Source organism: Populus euphratica, unplaced genomic scaffold (genome assembly GCF_000495115.2).
Source record: "Populus euphratica unplaced genomic scaffold, PopEup_1.0 scaffold9.1, whole genome shotgun sequence".
Lineage (NCBI taxonomy): Eukaryota > Viridiplantae > Streptophyta > Magnoliopsida > Malpighiales > Salicaceae > Populus > Populus euphratica.
Window position 1 is genome coordinate 1,660,895 of NW_011499857.1, and position 21,459 is coordinate 1,682,353.

General features: G+C 35.6%; 3 protein-coding genes across 6 annotated transcripts; 2 read left to right on the forward strand and 1 right to left on the reverse strand.

Annotated features, from left to right (window-relative positions):
* The first annotated feature begins 1,711 nt into the window (after positions 1–1,711).
* ARC3 (GTP binding protein) lies at positions 1,712–10,427 on the forward strand. 2 transcript variants are annotated; one of them, XR_841923.1, is made up of 17 exons: positions 1,712–2,320; positions 2,419–2,477; positions 2,571–2,635; positions 3,420–3,554; positions 4,463–4,511; positions 4,958–5,070; positions 5,157–5,228; positions 5,438–5,548; positions 5,785–5,966; positions 6,504–6,785; positions 6,870–6,961; positions 7,096–7,481; positions 8,205–8,309; positions 8,416–8,553; positions 9,328–9,494; positions 9,962–10,293; positions 10,332–10,427. XR_841923.1 is itself a non-coding variant. In XM_011023390.1 (16 exons), exons 1-16 carry the CDS (start codon positions 2,007–2,009, stop codon positions 10,032–10,034), a joined length of 2,343 nt encoding a protein of 780 aa, XP_011021692.1. In that variant the 5' UTR covers positions 1,712–2,006; the 3' UTR covers positions 10,035–10,305. The 2 variants fall into 2 exon arrangements, 1 of the variants encoding a protein (XP_011021692.1); XM_011023390.1 differs by lacking the exon at positions 10,332–10,427 and having other exon boundaries at positions 9,962–10,305.
* Positions 10,428–11,085: 658 nt separating this feature from the next.
* Positions 11,086–15,039, reverse strand: LOC105123695 (uncharacterized protein At4g15970-like). 2 transcript variants are annotated; one of them, XM_011023391.1, is made up of 5 exons: positions 14,652–15,039; positions 14,156–14,533; positions 12,957–13,438; positions 12,744–12,861; positions 11,086–11,670 (listed from the first exon to the last, which is right to left on the reverse strand). In XM_011023391.1, exons 1-4 carry the CDS (start codon positions 14,940–14,942, stop codon positions 12,798–12,800), a joined length of 1,215 nt encoding a protein of 404 aa, XP_011021693.1. In that variant the 5' UTR covers positions 14,943–15,039; the 3' UTR covers positions 11,086–11,670; positions 12,744–12,797. The 2 variants fall into 2 exon arrangements, with proteins under 2 accessions (XP_011021693.1, XP_011021694.1); XM_011023392.1 differs by lacking the exon at positions 11,086–11,670 and adding an exon at positions 11,681–12,041.
* Positions 15,040–15,461: 422 nt separating this feature from the next.
* On the forward strand, positions 15,462–20,922 carry LOC105123696 (uncharacterized). Of its 2 annotated transcripts, none has more exons than XM_011023393.1 (7): positions 15,462–15,702; positions 16,860–16,906; positions 18,181–18,331; positions 18,437–18,641; positions 19,506–19,635; positions 20,103–20,279; positions 20,378–20,922. In XM_011023393.1, the coding sequence occupies exons 1-7, from the start codon at positions 15,498–15,500 to the stop codon at positions 20,531–20,533; spliced, it is 1,071 nt and encodes a 356-aa protein (XP_011021695.1). In that variant the 5' UTR covers positions 15,462–15,497; the 3' UTR covers positions 20,534–20,922. The 2 variants fall into 2 exon arrangements, with proteins under 2 accessions (XP_011021695.1, XP_011021696.1); XM_011023394.1 differs by having other exon boundaries at positions 15,464–15,702; positions 18,443–18,641.
* Positions 20,923–21,459: the final 537 nt, after the last annotated feature.

The window sequence follows — 21,459 nt, forward strand, 5'->3', positions numbered from 1 at the left end:
TCCCGCTGCGTCTAAGGAAGTTACTGGGCCGCGTTGCTTTAATTTTTTTTAAATAATATTTTTTAAATTTTTTTAAATTTTTTTTTGATGTATCAATATTAAAAATATTTTTTTAAAAATAAAATATATTATTTTGATGTATTTTTAGATAAAAATATTCTAAAAAATAATTATAAGTATATCCTCAAAACATAAATTAGGTAAAATTATTTTAAAAAATATATTTTTATATTTTTTATATTATTTTGATATGTTAATATCAAAAATAAAATTTTATAAATAAAAATATATTATTTTAATATATTTATAAATAAAAATTATTTTAAAAAATAATTGCTTCATCAATCAAAACAACACCTAATTTAATTTATTTTTGTTATTGGTTATTGGTTCAGAGGAATTTCAGGTTGAAATATTTATCTTATCGAAGCCAAAACATTGATATGTCCAGTGATGAGATTGGTCGAGCTTGAAGGACGAGTCAATGAAATTAATTGAGGTCACAATCAAGAAATCAATCACTAGGGCCGATGAATATATATTATGGTAGATAAATAGACATTTCTACATAGTTGGAGAATTGAAAAGAGTGAGAAATCAATATTGGATAAACCATGAAGTACTTGAATATTTTTTTAATTGGTATTAATTAACGGATAGTTGTTTATCTAATTATTTTAATCAATACATGTATTATGAAACTTATAATGATGAAAATATATACTTTTATGTTTATTTATTCATTTGGTCTTCCCCTCTATTCTTATATATATATATATATATATATATTCCAATCATTAGTACACAGTATAATAAACAAGTGAAATTTTATTTTAACAGATACCTTTTGTTTTTGGAAAAAAAAAAAATCACAGGGGTCACTTGTTGTGTTTAAAGCTTATTGGGTAATATAATTATGATTGTTTTTTTAATAATTTTTTATGTTAAAATATATATTAATATTTTTTTAAAAAAAAATTATTTTTGATATTAATATATCAAAATAATTTTAAAGATACCTTTTGTTTTTGGAAAAAAAAAAATTCACAGGTAATTTAAAATAAATAAAAAAATAATTTTTAAATTTTTTTTCAAAACATTTTAAAAATACAAAATTCAAGCATCACAATTACAGCTAGTGTAGTATTTTGAATTGAAAATCTATTTTCATTCATAAACACATTTAGCAAAGTTAGAGTAAATATAGATTTGTAAAAAAATATTTTTTTATTTTTAAAAACATTTTTTTAATTTTTTAGATTATTTATTAATATTAAAAAAAATATTATTTTAATATGTATTTATTTTAAAAATTTAAAACAATAATTACTACACTACTAATCACCTCTTAAACCTCACTAAAATCGTTATAAACCAATTTATTAGCGAAACATCCTAAAAAAATGAAAAAAAGAAGAGCAACAGAATGAAATAAAATAAAATGGAACCGTCCTCATTTTCTAGCAAATAATGTTTAAAATCAAAATTCATCAATGCACCAAAAAACCACACCATCAAATTCAATGCATAAGAAGAGAGAACGAGAAATTATTCGTCTCCGGACCGAACAATTTATCTTTCATAACAATGGCGACATGATTTTTTCATGTAAATGGATACCTAAGGTGGCTTATGATTTGTATTGTTACTTATAAAATTGAATTCTTGTTTTTTAAGAGATGAATTTTTAACCGGGTTAATTTGATTCCTGCCAGTATATTTCTAGCAGAAGAAGAGAGAGTTGGCAGCCAAGAACGGAAATTCAGATAAGAGTTTAAAATAGGGTTTTTGGAGGCATCCACCCTTGGATCGTTTTAACGCTTCTCCCCGCCCTCCCCTCCCCTCCCCTCCCCTCCCCTGTTTGTTTCACGCAGTTCAGCTGAGTTGATAGTTGGGGGGTGGATAACATACAGATATCTCTGATTCTATTCCGTCCTCATTTTCTAAACCCTCCCTCGCTTATTTAAATAAATAAATGTAACAAATTCTCCAAAAATAAAATAAAAATGGAGGTTCCTGTATTGACGAGCTTTCACTCCGTTTCTCTCTCCTCCAAAACCGCCTTTTACATGGATCGCTGCAGCTTCTTTCGTAAGAGATTGAATTGCAAAAGACGTTGTCGTCTTCGAATTAAAGTGAGCTCAGAGAAGGATGATGATGATGGTTCATTGAGTTTTAAAAGCGACGCTGTTAATTTTTGCGGGGGAGGACAATCCGGCGATTTAGTTGATGTAATAAGCATTGGCAGCAGGAAGGACGCCGTTGTTGATTTCTGTTTCGACTCGCCTTTACAGTTATCGTCTTCGCTCCTCCGATTTTGGTATCACCGCAATTCTTTCTTTATTTCTTTTTTACTTTATTTTATCATAGATCCTCTTGCAATTCCTTAATTTGTTTTTGCTTTTCTTTTTCTGGCAGGAATATTCAGACCAAAGATTCCGTGAATGTTCAGTTGCAAGAAAGGGTTCTTGAAAAAGGTTTGCGTTTCTAATTTGCTTAGGTTAGGTACCAATCTTTTTGTTTTTTAGCAATAACTCAATTTTTTGTTCTTCTTTTATTAATGTTTGCAGATGTTAATCCAAGGGTTATGGAAGTTTCGCAATTTCTAAAGTTCCCTTCAAAGGCCATTGTCCTTGTTTGTACATTCCTTGACTATCACTCTCTTATATTTTGGGCTGCTGTTATTCTAATTAAATTGTTATCTGCTAAAACTAAATGAGTATACTTATGAAGGTAGACTGGCATGTGAAATTATTTAGTACCCTCAGCTCTGTGTACTGTTCCTCCTCTCACAACAAAAAGAGGAACTGCCTTGATAGCTACAATGGAGGGCAGTTACCTTGATAACTACCAATGCATAGGGAGTATCTAATACTCTATCGACTTACACATCTATCAACCACAACAAGCATTATTGATGTTATCAGAATACTTGTCATATTGACTATCTGGCGTCATTCTCGTAAATGCTTCATGCTGCCTGCAGAAATAAGAGAAGATTCAAAGACCCCAACTTTAGAAATCTTGTCTGTTCAATTGGAGTATATGTGCAACACTGATGAGCAGGGGAAACAATTTTAGTGCATCAAATACGAGATGCAGTCAGAAAATATAAGCATGTGAACTGAGAAATTTCTAGCTTGCCCAAATGGATTTTGTTAAGAAAGTGTATCTTCTGAAATATAATCTTTCAATTCTCACCTTTCCCTTTTCAATTCTTAATACCTCTGCATATCTCTTTAACGTATGCCATTATAATTCCAACACTTTTTTTGCAAATAACTGGGTCTGTGAAGAAAACTTAGCTGTAGGATCCGATTTTAATGAATAAACAGAAACCATAAAAAATTATATCATGCTACTTGCTTCCTCATTCTCAACTAGAAATCTTACAATGCTATGGTTTTTTTCCCCTCTAGGTGGCTAGTGCAGGATATGGCTTGGAACATATTACAGCAATTGATATTCTTAAAACAAGGAGGTTTAGGAATGGATTTACTGTCGCTATTTTTCTAAAGCCTTTCAGTTTTGAAGGACAAAGGCGCCAAGATGAGGTATAGTATTTGGCAACTGTTGATGCCAGATGCTTTTTTACTGTAAAAAAATATATATTCATCAATGATAATCTACTGGAAGATGTTCTTTGCAGTTGTATCTATTCATATGTGCATTAAAATATGGTCGGAAAACTTGGAAGCTAGCCAACAACCTCTCCATCTGACAGTGAAAGTCTCATGTTCATTATTTTAAGTTGCATGCAATACTTTATATTGTGGTATATTTTTTCTGATTGTGGTGATAACAGTCATTGCTCATTTTGTCATGTTAACTGACTAATTAACTACAGGAGATAACAGGCTGAAAATGTCATTTTTCTGAAATAGTATTAATTTGCGTAGGTGATTTCAAAGAACTGTCTTATGCTGGGTAGGCCAGAAATTTGTTGGATGTTTGTTGACACAGACATCTGAAACCTCCTTTTGTTTTCTTTCACTGTCCTTTGGGAGAGGAAGATTTCCTTTTCCATTGCACTTCAGACATGGGAGTTTAATTATATCAATTAGGAGACTCTTTCTGTTGTTGATAAAGAACCTTTAATTATATCAATTAGGAGACTCTTTCTCTTGTTGACAAAGAAACACATGAAGGATTATTATTTGAGTATTTAATTTTAGGAATTTTATTATTCAGTTTCTGACTCAGTTCATGGGATTTAGGAGGTAGAAAGCTCCAACTTCTTGGCTATAGATTCTACCTAACTAAGCCTTGCAAATTTGTTGGAGTTGGATATTTTAATTATTTGTTCCATTCTCCACTGTCTAATGCATATCATCAATAAGAATTTTCCATAATTATTGAGATTATACCCTTTTCACGTGTAGTGTGTCTGAACAACAATTTTGTGATTTGGCCTTCTAATCAAGTATTTGCCTCAGCGTTGTGATTGTCTATCTTTTCACAGGTGAAAGATTTGGTAGGAAAGCTTCAAGAGTATACAAATTTCTGTATTGGTAAGCAATGCGGTATATCCTTCGATAATAACTCATCTTTTTACACAAAACCAGCTAGAAGTCTTTGTTTATTAAGTAAGACCTCTATTTTTAGTTTTCTTTGGCACATTTGCCACCGTTTCATTAGTAAAATAGCAGGTTATTTGCTGGTGGCCAAAGCAATTTCTGGGAATTCACTCTTTTTTCCCCTTTAGGCCTGGATTATCTTTGTATGTCTGTAAATGAAAGCTTTAAGTTATAAACGAATTTAAAACTAAAGGGATTGAATAAATAGTTTCTAAAACCATAAGGACTAATTAATTAGTTGGATTAAACTATAGGGACTAAGTCATATTTAACTCATGTTTTTTGCTCAATATAAAAAGAAGACCATCATCCATACAACTGGGGCTGCTAGGAGACTGGTAAGCCTGATAAGCTTTATATGTTGTTTTTTGTAATTACAGATATTGACACTGATGCACTCCTAAAAAAGGACTTGGTCACTCTAGATGAGGCCTTGAAGTCTGCAAACAGTGCTGTTTTATTGGCCATAAATGCCATCTCTATTCTTATCTCGGTTAGCATGTGTTCTGTCCTTTCTCTACGACAATCAATATTCATGCCATGGTTCCTCTAATTTGGTTATTACTGGTACGTTTTCAGGAGATGCACCAGAAAATAATTGATGCAGTGCATAATAATGTGAAAGAACTCAAAGTTTCAGAAGTTATAAAAGTAAGTCTCTGTGTCTATCCCCATTTGTGCAAGTTATTCATGCTTTTTCATTGTTCTTGTCTTTCTTGTTTTGTTTTGTTTTGTTTTTTATTTAGGTTTTTTACTCAAGATTTAAACAAATTTTCTCATTCATAGATTGTTATTTGTCTGTTTTCTTTTCTGCCTTATTTTTCTGCTTTATCTTCTGAAGCTAATCCAACCATGTACAGATACTGGAGAGCTACAAAGAAGCAAAAATTGGATTTGGCACCGGTAACAGCATTAGAAATTCAATTATAAAGGCTCTATATGATTGCCCTTTCATTGGTGCTGGTGTTAAGGTATAATTAAAACAAATTTGAGTGGAGAACTTGCAAAAGTTTTGCCTTTAACTGTTTCAACAAGTGTTGATTGCACTTGTATCCTAGACATGGCTTCTTCTTTTCTGCCTTATGCAATGATAGATATTTTTAGATAACTATCTTGCTTTACATATGAAGACTGGATAGCCATTTTTCTCGATGCATATGCATTCTCTTTCATATTTTTCCATTCTTTGGTTGTTTGTTGTGCATAGGAATTAAATGGAATTGTTATATGCATCATTGCAAGTTCAGTTCTTATGGACGACAAAGATGTACATGCCTCTCTGCTTACTTTCCGACGAACAGCAAATTACACGGGGGAAATCATTATTTGTACAGCTCATGAGCCTAATCTGGAGCCCAACATGCTGGTAACAACAGTTGTTATTGTAGGGTAAGAATCCTTGCTCTGCATATAAAAACTTGAATTGATTAAATCTTGATTCTCAATTCCTTGTGCAATGGTTGAAGTTGGTATCCCTTAAAATGCTGTTCTGTCACCATAGATTTTGGAATATCACCAATCATTCTTGAGTTGAGTTAGTTTAGGCCACGAACTAGTGTTTGCTCCCCTTTTGCCTTGACATTTGATTATGGAATATATAACAGTCTCTCGATGTTGAGAAAATCTATAAAAGCCTTTTCCAGTGATAACCGTTCTTCTGGAAATAATGAAAATGTAAGGAAGCTACTTTGCATCACATTAGTTATGATTGTTGTAGTTCTAGTTACCTCTTTTATTGCCTAGAGCTGTGTGGTATTTCATTTAAATTTGGTGGTTTCTTTGTTTGGTTTTATCTTCAGTCTTCCCCTACCCCCTTATTCCTATGTAAATGTTCAGCTTACCATTGCTAATTGTGATGGTTTTGTTTATATTTAGGGTTATGCATTTTCTTCTCAATTTTTAATTTAAATTTTATGTGATTACCAGCTGTATTGAGCAGCAGGCTCCTCAGAAAAGTAGCATATTCTCCAAACTGGCCCAGCATTTCCCTTTTGTTTTTAAACTTCTGAGGATATCCCACCAAAAACCTTGTGGCAACGAAGGAAGAGATATGGAAGATGCACAGCTATCGAAGGGGATAGATTCACCAGACTCTGGTTTGGTGGAAAATATAAGTTCTGCAGAAGGTTTAGTCAATGGTGTTGACAAGCACTCCAAGGACTCCGAGAGGGTATCAGGCAGTGATTATGTTGACATTTATAGTTCAAGGTGCTGTTGAGCATTGGTTTATATTGAGATCTCTTTCACACAGTCCATCATTGTTTCTAATATTTTTGCTTTTTGGTCTTTTAGGAATTACAACAATGGAGTTGAAGAAGATGGGGTTGGCCTATTAGAAGAAGATATGATAGAGTCTTCAAATTTTTACAATCAAAACATGGAAGGTTGCACCAAAAAGTTCCTTGTTGTATTTCAGTCCCTACTGACTACACAAATTTCAATTGGTTAAAGCACCTTGGATTAATCTATTTTGAGGTCTTAAATTTCTTTGTTTGACACCATGTTTACATACGTGTAGAAACTCCTGCTTTCCAAAGGGAACCACTCATTAGTAGGAATATGGGGCCAGGCTATCAGATTGCACAGGAGTGGGCCAAAGAAAGGGCTGGAGCCACTCCAGTGCTTGATGACATGAGCATCTTCCAACTTCCAGTTGGTGTAAGACCTTCAGAAGAGTCGAAAGGCAGTCTGAACATCTCATATGCCACAGAACTCTCAGAACCAAAAACCGAGGATGATTTCCAAGGACAGACACTTGTTAATTCAAATATCCCTTCTTGGGGTGATGCAGGTTTTGTAGCAGTGAGGGATTTTTATAATAATGCATCCACACTGTTAAAGGGTAAAAATCCTGATGTGCTTAAAAAGCAAGGAATTCTTTCTGCTCGTGCTGCATCTATGCTGGTAATTTCCATCTCATGAAAACAGATCCACAAATGCAAGTCTAGTTTTGGGTTCTAATCTGAAAAGCTATTTTTTTGAAGCTAGACATTCTGTTTCTGTTGGCTAATTGTTGGAATAATCCTGTTTCTGGAAGAAAGTTGCACGTGCTAGAACTTTAGTATAATAATCTGAGCAGCTTTTAATTTTAAACGGAAAATTCTGTCCATTTTCATGTCAGACTTGTTATCTAAATTTGCTAGTTATAAATTGGAATGTGTGGTTATTATCTGTGCATAAAAGAGAGAACCATGAAAATCTAATACTCCAATATTTTCTGCTAATTCTACCAATTTATTGTTGTTGCATTTAATCTGTTTAAATGGAGTTGGTTAGTAGTGGGTCTTCTTCGAAATGGTTATCTGACATTCAAACCATGTTTGGTAACATCACCATGGAGTGAAAGATAGTGAAACACCAGTTCCTTATAAACCAATTTTTCTGAAGAAATAAAAACAGTTCAATGGTCATGCATTTTGTTTTTATTTTTTTCTGAATCTGGAACTCCTTTATTTGAATTACTGTAATTTTTGACAAAGAAACCATAATTTCACTCAGATATTTACAGGCAACCATGAACCTGAAATACTTTAGCTTTTCTTTTTTCTTTTTGGTAATCAATAAACTTTCCTCTATATCATTGAGATTAACCGATCTATTTCTGTTCTGATTCTGATTTTCACACAGGAAGCTGAGCGAGATTCACCAAAGAAGTGGAGTCCTATTATGGAAATGCAGTACAGGGGAGGCGTCTACAGGGGCCGGTGCCAAGGAGGTCTGCCAGAAGGGAAGGTACTTTGCTATAGCCCTAGAATGTTCAGAAAGTTCAATTTCTTGTGATATTTGTTTCATCTGTAGTAGAAGAAACCAGAACCCACTTGAATAAGTTATTATGCAGGGCCGTCTGATCCTTCAGGATAGAAGCATGTATGATGGCATGTGGCGCTATGGTAAGAGATCAGGCCCAGGTACATTCTACTTCAGCAATGGGGATGTATTCCAGGGATCATGGAGGGATGATGTAATGCATGGCAAGGTTGGTCTCCATGTGTCTCACCTCTTCCTCCACTTTCTAACTGACCAATGACCTTCAAAATAAGAGAATCTTTTTGACCAACTTCATCATTCTCTAGCATTATGGGGCTCTGTGTTTTGTGCCAAATTTAGATAGAATTGATTCTTAGTGACTGCATTAAGGCAATATCTTGGTTATTTCTAACACTAAAATCTCTAATCTTGGATGGCTCTATAACATTAACCACCATTTGGAAGCACTTTGAAGATTAAAATATACATATATAGGTTCAGCATAGTCCTAAGAGGTGCTGATTTTTGGTACACGTTCCGACTGCACTGGGAATCTTTAGTAAGAGGCAATATCCAAAATACATCCACAACACGTGCCTGTGCGTGGTGGGTTTGTGCTAGTGGGAGTGGTGGTATGGGGATGGCAAGGTTCTATGCACTATATCCTCTTCTCATTTTTGTCCCCACGAAAGAAAAAATGCTTCTATAAATTCAACCAAGACCAGCATATATGCATTGCATTTTCCTTGCTCTACATCCAGGGCCCTACCTTCTGAATTGCTGCTGCACCTTCCATTATTGAGGATGGCAAGGGCCTATGCACTATATCCTCTCCTCATTCATGTCCCCACAAAAAAAAATTATGCTTTAATAATTTCAATCAAGACCAACCTAAATGTACAGCATTTTTCTCTATGCCACTGCATCCTACATTGTCGGTATGGAAATAATTGCATTTCAAACTTTGTTTTTGAGTGTTGCTTTGCATGTCTTGGTTGTGTAGGGCTGGTTTTATTTTCATACTGGGGATCGATGGTTTGCAAACTTTTGGAAGGGAAAGGCCAATGGTGAAAGTCGCTTCTATTCAAAGTTTGGTGATGTATTTTTTGGTCATTTCCAAGATGGATGGCGACATGGCCGCTTCCTTTGTATTGATGTTGATGGAGCAAGGTCTGTACTCAATTCACTATGGAACACTATTTAATTTCAGCCAGTTTTCAACAAAATTGATATGGCATGTTATGCAAAATAATCATTCAAAAATTTGTTCTCATTTCCTGACATAATCTTATTGTTATACAATGAACTTTGGTATTGTATTAATAAACATCACATCTACATATTTACACGAGATTTACATGTATAAATGCAATCTATGAAGTCTGGAAAATTCATGCTGATTCAACTATCTTCATCTGCCACGAGCTCAAGTGGAGCACTTCTTTATGATAACCTTAGTATCATTTGGGCAGCTCATTGTCAGTATCATGAAATTACCGATAAGTTTCCACTTAGTAACTATGACTTAAATGAAAACTTTTGGTATCAGATTTTTTTTTGGTCATAATTCGTACTTTTGACTTGCATGCCCCCAAATCTTTGGTATATAAATCAATACAAATTCTCTATGTGCACAGGTATGTTGAGACGTGGGATGAGGGTGTTCTTGTAAGCCGTGAGCAATTGGACTCCAGTAATGGTGGTGGATAAAGATGATGATGTACTCTTATAATTTGAGTTATACTTCCCGTTGATTTATTTTTTAGACTTGCATGTAAAGCCGTTATCTGTTTCACTAGGTTTAGAAGGTATTCGATATGTTTGGAAGTTATTTCCAGAACCTTGCTACAGAAACTCAGCTATCCAGTGGTGTTCTTCAACGTCCCTCCCCAGCGGCATGTTCACTAGAAGGTGTAGTTTGTAAAGCAGCTGTGCATTGATTTTGTTTTTCCAATAGCCATATTGATAAATTCGAAAACAATGATCTTGTACGAGCCATATTGATAAATTCGAAAACAATGAACATCTTGTAGAATGGTTAGTTATATATTCATCTTAAGAAGACAGCTGACTTCTTATAAAGCAAGCAGAAATTATTCTTCTTGTTATGGTGCTGGCTGGCGGGGTTGGTTTCGTATGATTTCTGCTGAAATTTCTAGGGAGTCGGCGAATTCTTGAAGTCTCTGGATGTTCACCTAATCAGCCGCATGTAGTTAGATGAAACCTTGGATGGAGAGAGAATTGGGGATTTTATTCGAGAAACGTTGGCTAAATATTGGATTATCTTCCGAGCGAGTAGGTTCAGGGTATGTCTCTTGCCTGAATGTTGGTGATGGGGGATGAGGATGGCTGCGGTGGAGGGATTCATCTAGGTGGTGGTTTCTTGTTTATTTATCCAGGGGATAAATTCTCTTGGACAAAACCTCCTTGGACTATCGCTTAGGGTTTAAAAACACAAGTCACAATCCAATTGCGATACTTAATTTTTTTTTTTTGTTTCTTTATGAAATACACCCGATGGTTTAACATGAGAACAATCGTAACCTTAATTTACTCCTGTTTAAATTTAAAATTATCAAATTAGAATCTTTTAAATCATGATAAAAACCTAGACTTTCTATAGGAAGAAACCTGAGCAACCTCAAATAAAACCATCTTTAATCTTTTTTAGATCTTTGTAGTCAATTTCTTTTAAGTTAATAAAATTGCTATTATTATCAACCTTAACAAGTACCGGGTTTGTTACACATAATCAAACACATGAATTAACTAATTTTTTAAGGTACTATAAGCTTAAATAAACATAAAGATTTTGTAAGCACGGAAAATATTGCATGTCTTTTGAAAGGGGAAAAAAAAAAAGATTTTCACTAGTTTTAGCGAAATTTCATGAAACCTTGTTTGCCCAATAAAATTAAAATCTACTTACTAAATTCCTTCTCTTTCCATAGAATTTTGTTTGCCTGATATAAGCTTCTGAAAACCTTTGCATGAAAAAATTAACAAGTCAACCTTCTTTGGACGACTGCCTGTAGCTCCTGGCGGCCAGCTTCTAGTCACGGCCAAATGCTTACGTTTCCAAGTTTCACGACGCAATCCATGAAGAACCAATGCGACAGTGTAGACTTATCTTCTCCCGTCATCCAGCTGAGCATGCATTCACCTTTTTTTTTTCCAATTTCAATAACCATTCCTGCAAAATTACAGCTAATAACTATTCCACCCAACTTGTCATACCCCATACCATTCTTTCCTTGGTGCATATTGTAGGGCAGAGATACAACACAGAAAAGCAAGAACTTGGCCTCAACACAGATCTTCAGGAGGCAGCCCGCCTAGCATATTCCTACAAACCATTTAAGCAGTATAAAAATCCAGTTGACCAGCAAAAATGTCAGCTATCAAGTTTTCCAAAACTCTTAAGAACAAAATTAAACACAGCTTGATGGTAGCAGTTGCATGGAAATACATCTAATTAATTATCACGACTAGCCAAACATTATTAAAGCTATGTTCTATACATGCCTAGGTCTATCTACTGGAGAAATAACAAATAACAAACAACAAGATCGGTTGCCTTGGACCAAATGTTCAAATGAAGATGAGATCTCAGCAGAAGATTTTTATAACTACTCAAACAACTTATGGATTGATCAGTTCAAGTACATCAGAAGTTTTTCTCACTTCATGAATTTTATTTTAGCTCCAGCAAAAAGTCTGTCAATGCAACAAAGACAATAGTTAGCATAAGGTTGCAAAACCAAATGCTGTCAAGTTTCCTAACAAGTGACTATTCTTTAAAGAAAATGTTGAGAGCTTAAACAAACATAGTGACCATGTACCGATCTCTACTTATTATTATTATTGTACCAACTCCCTGTACAGTCAGTACTAGAGAGAAATTCTAACTGACACGTGACAGCAAAAGGCACACCATTACCATGAAAACCGACTATTCTTCACTAGGGAGAGAACCAATAATCCTTTTAGAAAAGTTCAGAGATGTACTTTTCTTTACTGGATATCTGTTAGATATGTATTTGAAGTATATATCAACCTTATGCGGATTAAATGGATATGTATAAGTTGGTGCCTCTGAAACTAGTTTATTAGATGAAAAGTTGGAAAAGGAGTACAAAAAATATCAGGTAAGACAGTTATGACAGTCCCACTATCTGTGCTTCGGAATGCCAATTTGACAGGAATTCTAGAACATTATGCCATCAACCTCAAACATTCTCCAGAGTGTTGTCATTTATCAAAATTTAGGTAAGGTCTGTTTGCTTTCTCTCTCTTTGATGTATCTCTTCTACAACTCCCTTCAGCTATTTCAATGCTTCATTGCTAGCAATATAACATACAAACAGAGGAAAATAATATGTAAGATACCAATTGATGAATTTAAACCAGAAACCTTACCTTCTCATGCTGCGTGTGAAAGGGAAGAGTTCCTCAAAGCATGTCATTCACAGCTCATTGTTGCAAACTTTGTTGATCACTCTTTTCCAGAGAATCATATCGACGGAGAGAATTAAGACTGTATGAGATTAATCAACAAAACAATTAAATCCATCAAGGAAACGGTTTTAAATGGTCAAATTCAGACACACAATGTGCAGATGTTTTCCTAACCTGCAGTTTTGGGGGACCCTCCACGGCATAGACGATGATCTTTTCAAGGCTGGTGGCAAAGATAAAAAAGTTTTCCAATCCTGAAGCATAATTCTAAGATCATGAAGCTTGCTATCCAAACCATAACAGCAATTTGCATGCATTGTACAAACTAAATTCAAATCCTTGCTAGGTTCGCAAAGGCCCCCAAAGAAAGCAGTGTCCAAGAATCTCATCTTCAATCCAAGGTCCTCAATGAAAGGATCAAATTTGATAAAATTAAGGACATCCTGATCATGGTATCCAGGATAGATCTCCCGTGAAGAATACCAGAACTTGTAAAATTCTATCGTGCGGTTGTTGGACTTTACATAGTTAAAACCTCCATTGGGTCTGTTTTGTATATCACTAGAGTTGCCCAAGAAATGATCACATGCAATCTGGAAATCAGCATCCAAATAAAACCGTGGAAAGGGGTCCCTGAACCACATAATATCAGCATCCTGGAGAAAACCAACCAAATGAATTGAATGTGCGGTGGAAGATTTAAAATAGGATGACCGAATTAGGATGAGACATAAACATGCATACAGAAATGAGTATCTGCTCTCCTAAACTGAAGAAAATAATAGCAGCATTCTTTTACGGGGAATGCTATTCTATTCTGACAAATAAAAATTCCAATGCAGACACAACAACAGACTTTTCTGGGTACAAAAAATACGTTGGCTGAAAATAAGGTCAAAACAATTGCATACTAGTGTCATTTCAGCATCCTTAACAGCACCAGTCTCTTGAAATCTTATCAGCTTAGCTAAAGAGTTTTAGCAAAACAATTAAAAAAAAAAAATCAACCTTTTCAAGTTGAAGGATAAAAAAAATGTTGCATTCAAAAAGTAAAGTAAAAACATAATTTAAAATTAAATCACTTGATACCAAGTCTACCATCCAATCCATCTTATTCTTTCCTTTAATTTACCTCCTGAAAAAACCTTAAAATTACTTTCAGTGAACTCTCTACGCAAGCATTGCATAAACATTTTCCATTCAAACGCCAATTAACTATGCATTGAATGTACCTATTTCAGGACGGAATTAATTTACTTCAGCAACTATAAAACAAAATTCAACAATCATCCATCTCAATTCTCAAAGAGAACAAGTAAATAAAAATCACAGCCCAGAACATGAGAACAACACAGGGATTAAATAAGTATTACCGTGAAAACAAAGTTATAGCCCATCTGAAGAACAGAGCGCAAGAAATCAATGCGTCTCCACATCATCTCCAAATACGCCGGGGTCATAAAATAAGCCTCATCATGAAAATCAAGTCCTTGAGTAATAAGAGCAAAGCAATGCGCATGAAATTCCATACATCGCTTATATGCCTTTCGATCCAACGCAACAATCACAACATGATTCAAAAGCCTACGCGTACCCTGCCCAATTCTAAAGCTTTCAAGGAACAGATCGACAATTGTATTTGGAGCTGCCCATGCTTCATTTAATGTAGCAATTATTACTGTCTTATCTTCCATCGCAGCTTCTTTCAATACTTTCTCCAGCTTATAATCATCATCACCATCATCATTAATCTACACGATGACATTAATAATCCATCCATTAATGCGCAAACTAAAAGAAATAAATTTGCTAAAGTGCGCCACCAATCATATGATCTGTGCTAAAATGCGCCAAGGGAAAGAAACTCACTGATAATTTAGAATCGCTGTTGTTGCTGTTGCGGAGAGAAGGGAAGATGTTAAAGGAGTAACCAGAGGAGGAGGATTGGAAGCGCAGAGAATCAGCGGCTCCGTGTAAGAGCAAAACGGAGACGGAAATGGCAACGAAGACGAGTACGGCGAGGGGGACGGTGGATTCAGGAAACATGGAGGTGGAGGCAGGGAAGCTAGGGGTAAATCTGGTGCGGAGGATTTGTCTGGTGGAGACCGGCAACTGTCTCCTGGTGGTGGATTGGGGCCTGAACAATGGAGCTGTATTCATTTAATAGCATGGCTTATTTGATTGAGATATATTTATTTAGTGAGAGTGAGAATCGGGTTGGGCAGGTAGTTTTTTTTTTTTTTGTTTTTTTGAGTTTTGTTGCTGGACTATAGAGAGAGGTACTTCAAATATTTGGAATCGGGTTGGGCAGGTAGTTTTTTTTTTTTGAGTTTGTTGCTGGACTATAGAGAGAGGTACTTCAAATATTTGGAAATCCACGAGAACCTCGGATTTTGCGGGGTGGGTCCTTCCTATTTGAATTTTTTCTTAGTGGATTTTTTAACAGCTTGGGCCACCTGGTAACAACAACTTGGGCCAACCGGCAACAATAGTATTGGCATCTTGGGCCACCTGGTAACAACAACTTGGGCCACCCGCAACAGTAGTGTAGGCTTTGGCCTTTTTTCTGTTTGGGTTTTTTAACAATTTGGGCCACTTGGTAACCTTGGATAACGGCATGGGCTCCAACCAGAGTCAAGTAACAGTGGCCCTGTCCTCCCGTTTACAGCCTAAAAATCTGCAAAACCTCTGTCCTGTCCTTGGAAATCTCTGAAAATGGCTGCACTATCTGATAACATAGAAGTTGGAGAAGAAGAAAAGGGAAAAAAGGAATTGAAATCAGAAGCAGCAGCAGAGAAAGAAAGAATGAAGCCATGGGAACAGCACGCAGGGGTGATAAACATGCCTCGTTTCGATTACAACGCACCTTCTGCCCTTCTTCATCATTCTCACTCTGGCTTCCTCATCACCTGCTCCATTAGTAAGTTTCCTCTTTTTTCCCCTATTCTTATTTATAATTACTCATCACCTGCTCCATTAGTAAGTTTCCCCTATTCTTATTTATAATCAACCTTTTTATCGTTTCATTAATTTTACTAGGTTCTCAAGCAAAAACATTAAATGCCCTAATGCCCAAATTTCCTGTGTCTATCTGCTTATTCTATCTTAGGATTTTTTTTCTAACATTTTCGTTACTGAAACCAGAGATTGAGAGACCCACAACACAACACGTTGGATAAAGTACTGTTACTCTTAGTTCCCTCGAGTGCCGAAGGCATTTGTATGTCGGAAGTGAGGGCTTTAGAATCTTGTCTTGGAACATGGTATACTTGTGAGTTTTGTGGGATTATTTTAATTAGAACAAAATATGTTTCTTTGAAACACAAAACCCATTTAGGATCATTTATCAGGAATATGCTTGAGTTCAAAAGAACGCTAATTTGGATCGCATCTTCTACATATTAGGTCATTCAGGATTCAGAGTGGTAGTTTTATTGTTCAGACGCTAAGATATTAATTATGGCAGTAGTATTGCATAATTTTGAGCTCCACATCTGGATTTGTTTTTGAACTCACTTTTTTCATTGAATAGATAAATGATCCCAAAAGAACCAATCAGGGACCACAGACGCCCCTTTAGTAAGTAACCATTAACAACCCGGCATAGCTGCCGCAGTGTTTATATAGTCACTGCTCTTATGTCTCAAAGATATTTCAAGAGAGAATCTAGAGGTTGAAATTATGCATGATGTATAAACTCTTAGCATCTAATTTATGGTTTCTGGCAAAGAATCTGTATCGCTAACCCGAGAAACTCATAATGTGAGTTTGCCATATATATGATCCTTTTTCCCTTATAGCTCCATTTTTGTAGTTTCTTTATTATTAATGTGTTTGTTAGCCTATTTTGCATTCATGTTGAATCTTTTTTCGGTTAATCGGTTATTTTGAACACTCCTAGTCACAAGCATTTCATTTTGCTACTTGCTATCTTTCAATAAGTAAGCACGTAAAAGTTATTAAATATATCTCTAGCCAATAAAAACCGTTATCTTTTCCTTCTTGATAACTGTTCATGCATGTCTTAAATTTAATTTATCTGGGTTTTAAGCTTCAAAAATTTTCTTTTCTTATCAGAAAGGGAGAAAAGTGCTACAAAAGAAGCCATGTCAATCCTTGAAAAGGTTTCATTCACTTTACCTTGTTTACATTCATATCATGCTATCTTGGTTTTCTTGCTTTTAGAAGTTCTCCTGTTCCTTGTAATGGGGGGTCTGGTAGGGGTCCTGGCCCCTGCAAAAAAAATATTATAATATGCCCCCCATAAAACTAGCAAAATATTTCAGGGCCAAAACTAGCCCCCCCCCAAAAAAAAAATAAATAAATAAATAATTCCTGGCCCTGCCTCTCAGCACATCTATTGCTAAGCTAAGAGATATTCAATATGAAAAGTCATTTCTTGAGCTATTAAGCCAACAGTCATAAGAAGACAATTAGCTATCCTAGAAAGAGCCCTTGGTAGTCATTATGTTGCTTGTATCGAGCTAGTTGTATTGTTCATCAATCTTCTTATATTGTTTCTATTTCCAACTGAACAAGCATTTATAACTGTTCAACGGGCCTTACATTGGGATTTTGATAAAGCCCTTTAACATGGATGTTATATCTAAATTCTTAATTTAGGGAATGGTCATGTTTCTTGGCACTTTTCTTCTTTAGAGGCCTTCATGGAGGAAATCATTTGGCTCTACTTCTTTTATCTTCGTTATGGAGGTTTCTCAATAGAATGTTGAACAAGGTGATGGAGATCCTTTTTTGGGGGGTTCAAGGCAGAAGGAGTGGTGGGATTTATTATAGAAATGTAGTAGACATCTCCTAGTTGCCAAGGATGCTGCAACTTTTTAGGTTTCCTTGGGATGCGAATTTTAAACTTACAAGGGTCTGGGAGCCTGTTTTTGAGAAATCTGAATGGGGTTAAGAGACACTTATCTTTATACATGCACAGGCTTGCTTTATTCTATGTCATTGTTTCCTATCTGTGTTTTGATGTCATAATCCCATATCCCCTGCTTTAAGAGATACTGCATGTTCAAACACTATATAGGGTGGGTTTGGGTTGGTTTTCTACTCTCTTGTTTCACTATTTTCAAAAATATTTATCAAAAAAGGTAACTATCATTTTAAGGTAGTTGAGCTGGGAGAAATCATTTTTCTTTGAATATCTTTCTATTATTGTTTCATGAAAAAAGTTTCTTGCACAGAATTTGAATTCTGTGCTGATTTTGGTTGGATTTTTTTTAATACTCCTTTGGCCTTATAATAATGACAGAGACTGTGTCTTTATTTTATTCCTATTGATTCTGTATGAGACATAGCTTCCTGGCATTGGAAAAAAACACTACATTGGAAATATATGTATCTGTAAATACTTATACTGTCATCTTGAATTACTATGCAGTATGTTGAATCCTACAATAGTGGAAGCTCTGAAAGCTTGGAAAGATCTGATGAAAATATAAGCGCTAAGAAAAGGAGAATATTGACTGATGAAACCAGTGCGAAATGTGATGAAGATGTGAAAAGTGAAAGCATTATTGACGAGATTAGTGGTAATTTCTAGCCTCGATAACAGACTTTGGATTCTTGCTCACAACTCACACCTATGGTTAGGCATTTGATTATTTATTTGTTGTGATATTGCTTGTGCTTCCTAATGACAGGTGGACCTGCAAAAGATGATTGTCATTCTCTTTCAATAGCAGATGCACCTGTGGAAAGAGGTTTTGTTCTTTCACTAGTGAAGCTGACAGGAAGTGGTTTGGTTCTCCTTACCTTTCCCAGAGAAAATCCATCTTTCACCGTGGATGTTATATCAAATATTTTCCAATGTCTGGAATCTGGAATTTTAAAGTCACCTCTGTAAGTTGTTGGCGTTACTGGTTTCTATTTCTCAAATTATCTTATTTAAGTAAGCATGGTTCTGTGCTCCATTGAAGGCAATTACAATTGTCCCTTTCAGTTTTGCTTTTGTTTTGTTGTCTTCTATAGAATGATGTTTCATAATCCATCCTCCAATCTGCATTGCCATCTCTTTGAAATACACACAAACTAAAAATGAAAAGAATAAAAGAAATACTCATTGGAATTGATCCACGAGGAAGCATAAAAAGTATCATATCCCACAACACCTGTCTTGAGGAGAAATGTCTTTTGATGACTTGATCATCCTCTTCTGTGTAAACACTTGAAATTATCAAAAAGCAAACATGGCACAGCACTACAAAATCCTTCTCGAAACCCCAGAAAGGGAATCATCAAAAATCTTCTACCCTCTTCGGGATCACATGTCTCACACTCTATTCCAAACAATCCAGGACACATATCCCATGTCACTGAATAACGTGAGGAAAGATGACTACATCACTTCCTACTTTGATGCCACAAACCCGAGCATTATGATGTATCATCATTTGCTTCAATCCATTGTGTCTTTTTGTGGTTTTGTCTGCTTATGCTGCTCCTGGAAATGTATCCTCATTTCCAGTTTCCTTGTGTTGACGCAAAACTGGAAAGTCACAGATCATGAATGTTCGAAGTTATACATTCCTGTCGTGTGTTGTTTGGTTTGCTGAATCTATAGATTGCCCATTAGGTCATTACAAGCAACTCATTAGTGACTAGATATATGGTAATGGATAAATTTATTTTTGCAATCGATTTGTTGGTGCTATATTTCCTTTTCCCATCTTAACTAGCTCTGATAAAATGTCAATTTAATCACAGCTGGTGTCATCGCATTTTCCCTATTCAAGCTACTTGTTTGTTAATTGAGAAGGAGCTGCGAGCAGTTGTGTCAAAGCTTGTTCTTCAATTCATCAATGACAAACAAAATAAACTTGCACGCCCTATTAAGGTACGCTTTCATTCTGTGATTAGTGCCCATGGTTGTTCAGTCTTCTATGCTGAACATATGTAAGTGGTTGGTAGCCCCTGCAGGTTAATTGAAGTTTTAACCTGCATTTCAATTTACTAGGTGGATATCCAAGGGGTTTTTGGCCATTATGAGTGAAACAACTTGTGAATACTTGAATTCCACAGCATTCTTTTGTTTTTATGTTAAGCTGCACTGATTTATTCTATGAATTGTGCCACTGCTAATGGTTTGAAAAAAAGACAAACCCAGCCTATTCAATGTCGTGTGCAAATACTGAACTGCTGTGATGCTGAAAGAAATAGAATGGAATTTTCATCTTGACATACCTCTCTTTCTCCGTGCCTCACTTGTGAGCATGAGTGCAGTTGTGGATGCATTAAATTGAGAGAAAACATCAGAGTATTTTTCAGCTGTGACGTTATAAACTAACTGTGATCTACCTGAAGTTTGCAGTTGGATATAACAGAAGAGGAATTGAAGAGACATGCATGAAGAATTTGAAAGATAATCCAAAAGATTCTGATCCAGTTCCCATGTTGGACCGGAGCAAATGCTTTGATGTTGTGGCTTCTGCAATAAAAGATGCCATACCAGAGTCAGCTGTTGATCTCAAATCACCAGAGGTGAGATTGAACTCGCCAGTTCTGAATCTTACATGTCAATGCATTTCTCTTCTTTTGCCTCGTCTTCAGGTTGGTGACCATAATGAGAAATCTTACAGCTCTCTGTTCTCGTGGAGTTGTTGCCCCTTTCTGGAGTACCTAATGGATCATTGGTTGCTGCTGTCTCTGTTCTTCCTCAAAACCTTGTAAGTGTAAAGCCACGGCTCTGCATTAAGCCACTAATTTCTGATGCGAATGCGCGGAATAGGAGTTGATATGTTGTGAAAATATCCGACCGAACCAAGAGTGGCAAGCTTCATAGCAGGTAATCACGATATAATGCCCTTCATGCAGCTATGGTTTCTCCAGTTTTTCTTCACCTGGATGGCTTAGCATGGTGCAAAAGATGCATATTTAATTCGTTTGATTAAATAGGATAGGCCTTCTCTCGGGATGAAAATAGATAGGGCTGATTTTGGATCATGAAACTAGACCAGCAGCCTGGATGAAACAGTCATTGGCAGTTCTTATCACCTCGAATTGTCATCTATCCCGCATGCGAATCTTTGCCCTGTTTGTTTGTAATGGTAGTCAACATTGGTTAAAACTTCTGAGAGATTAAATTGAATTCTACATCGAATTTAGCATACTACTTCCCGAGGTATGTTTCCCTTTCCCTGGACTTGTAGAACTGGTGGGGTTGGATTCGGTCTCCTGGCCCAGGTTCCGAAGTGCGGTGGCATTCGAGTCAGATTTTTATTTCTAAAATATCTACATTTTCCATTTTTTAGGATGAAAAAAGAATAATATATTTATGTTCAAGAAAAAAAGAAATGTAACAAATTATTAAAAAAAAGAAAGAATAAGATAACATTATTATTAAATCAGGTTCGGAGAAATGTCTGATCGAATCAGAACATGTTTTTCTGGATAGGCCGGGGTGATGAGGGAAGGTGTAGGTTAGAACTGCTGCCATTGCATCCTATTCTTAAATTGCGTTTTTTTGTTTTTATTTTTCCATCATAGACTCCGTTTCAAGCTCTAGTTATATTTCCTTTCCGACTTCCAATCCCTGAATAAATACACGAGGCTCTTGTACTCATCGATGAAAGAAGAGGGCGGCTCTTTCTGTTGGAAATCTCATTTCCGACGTTGATGAGGCAAGTCAACTCCAAAAGGAACCTCCTTTGTCTTCGGAACA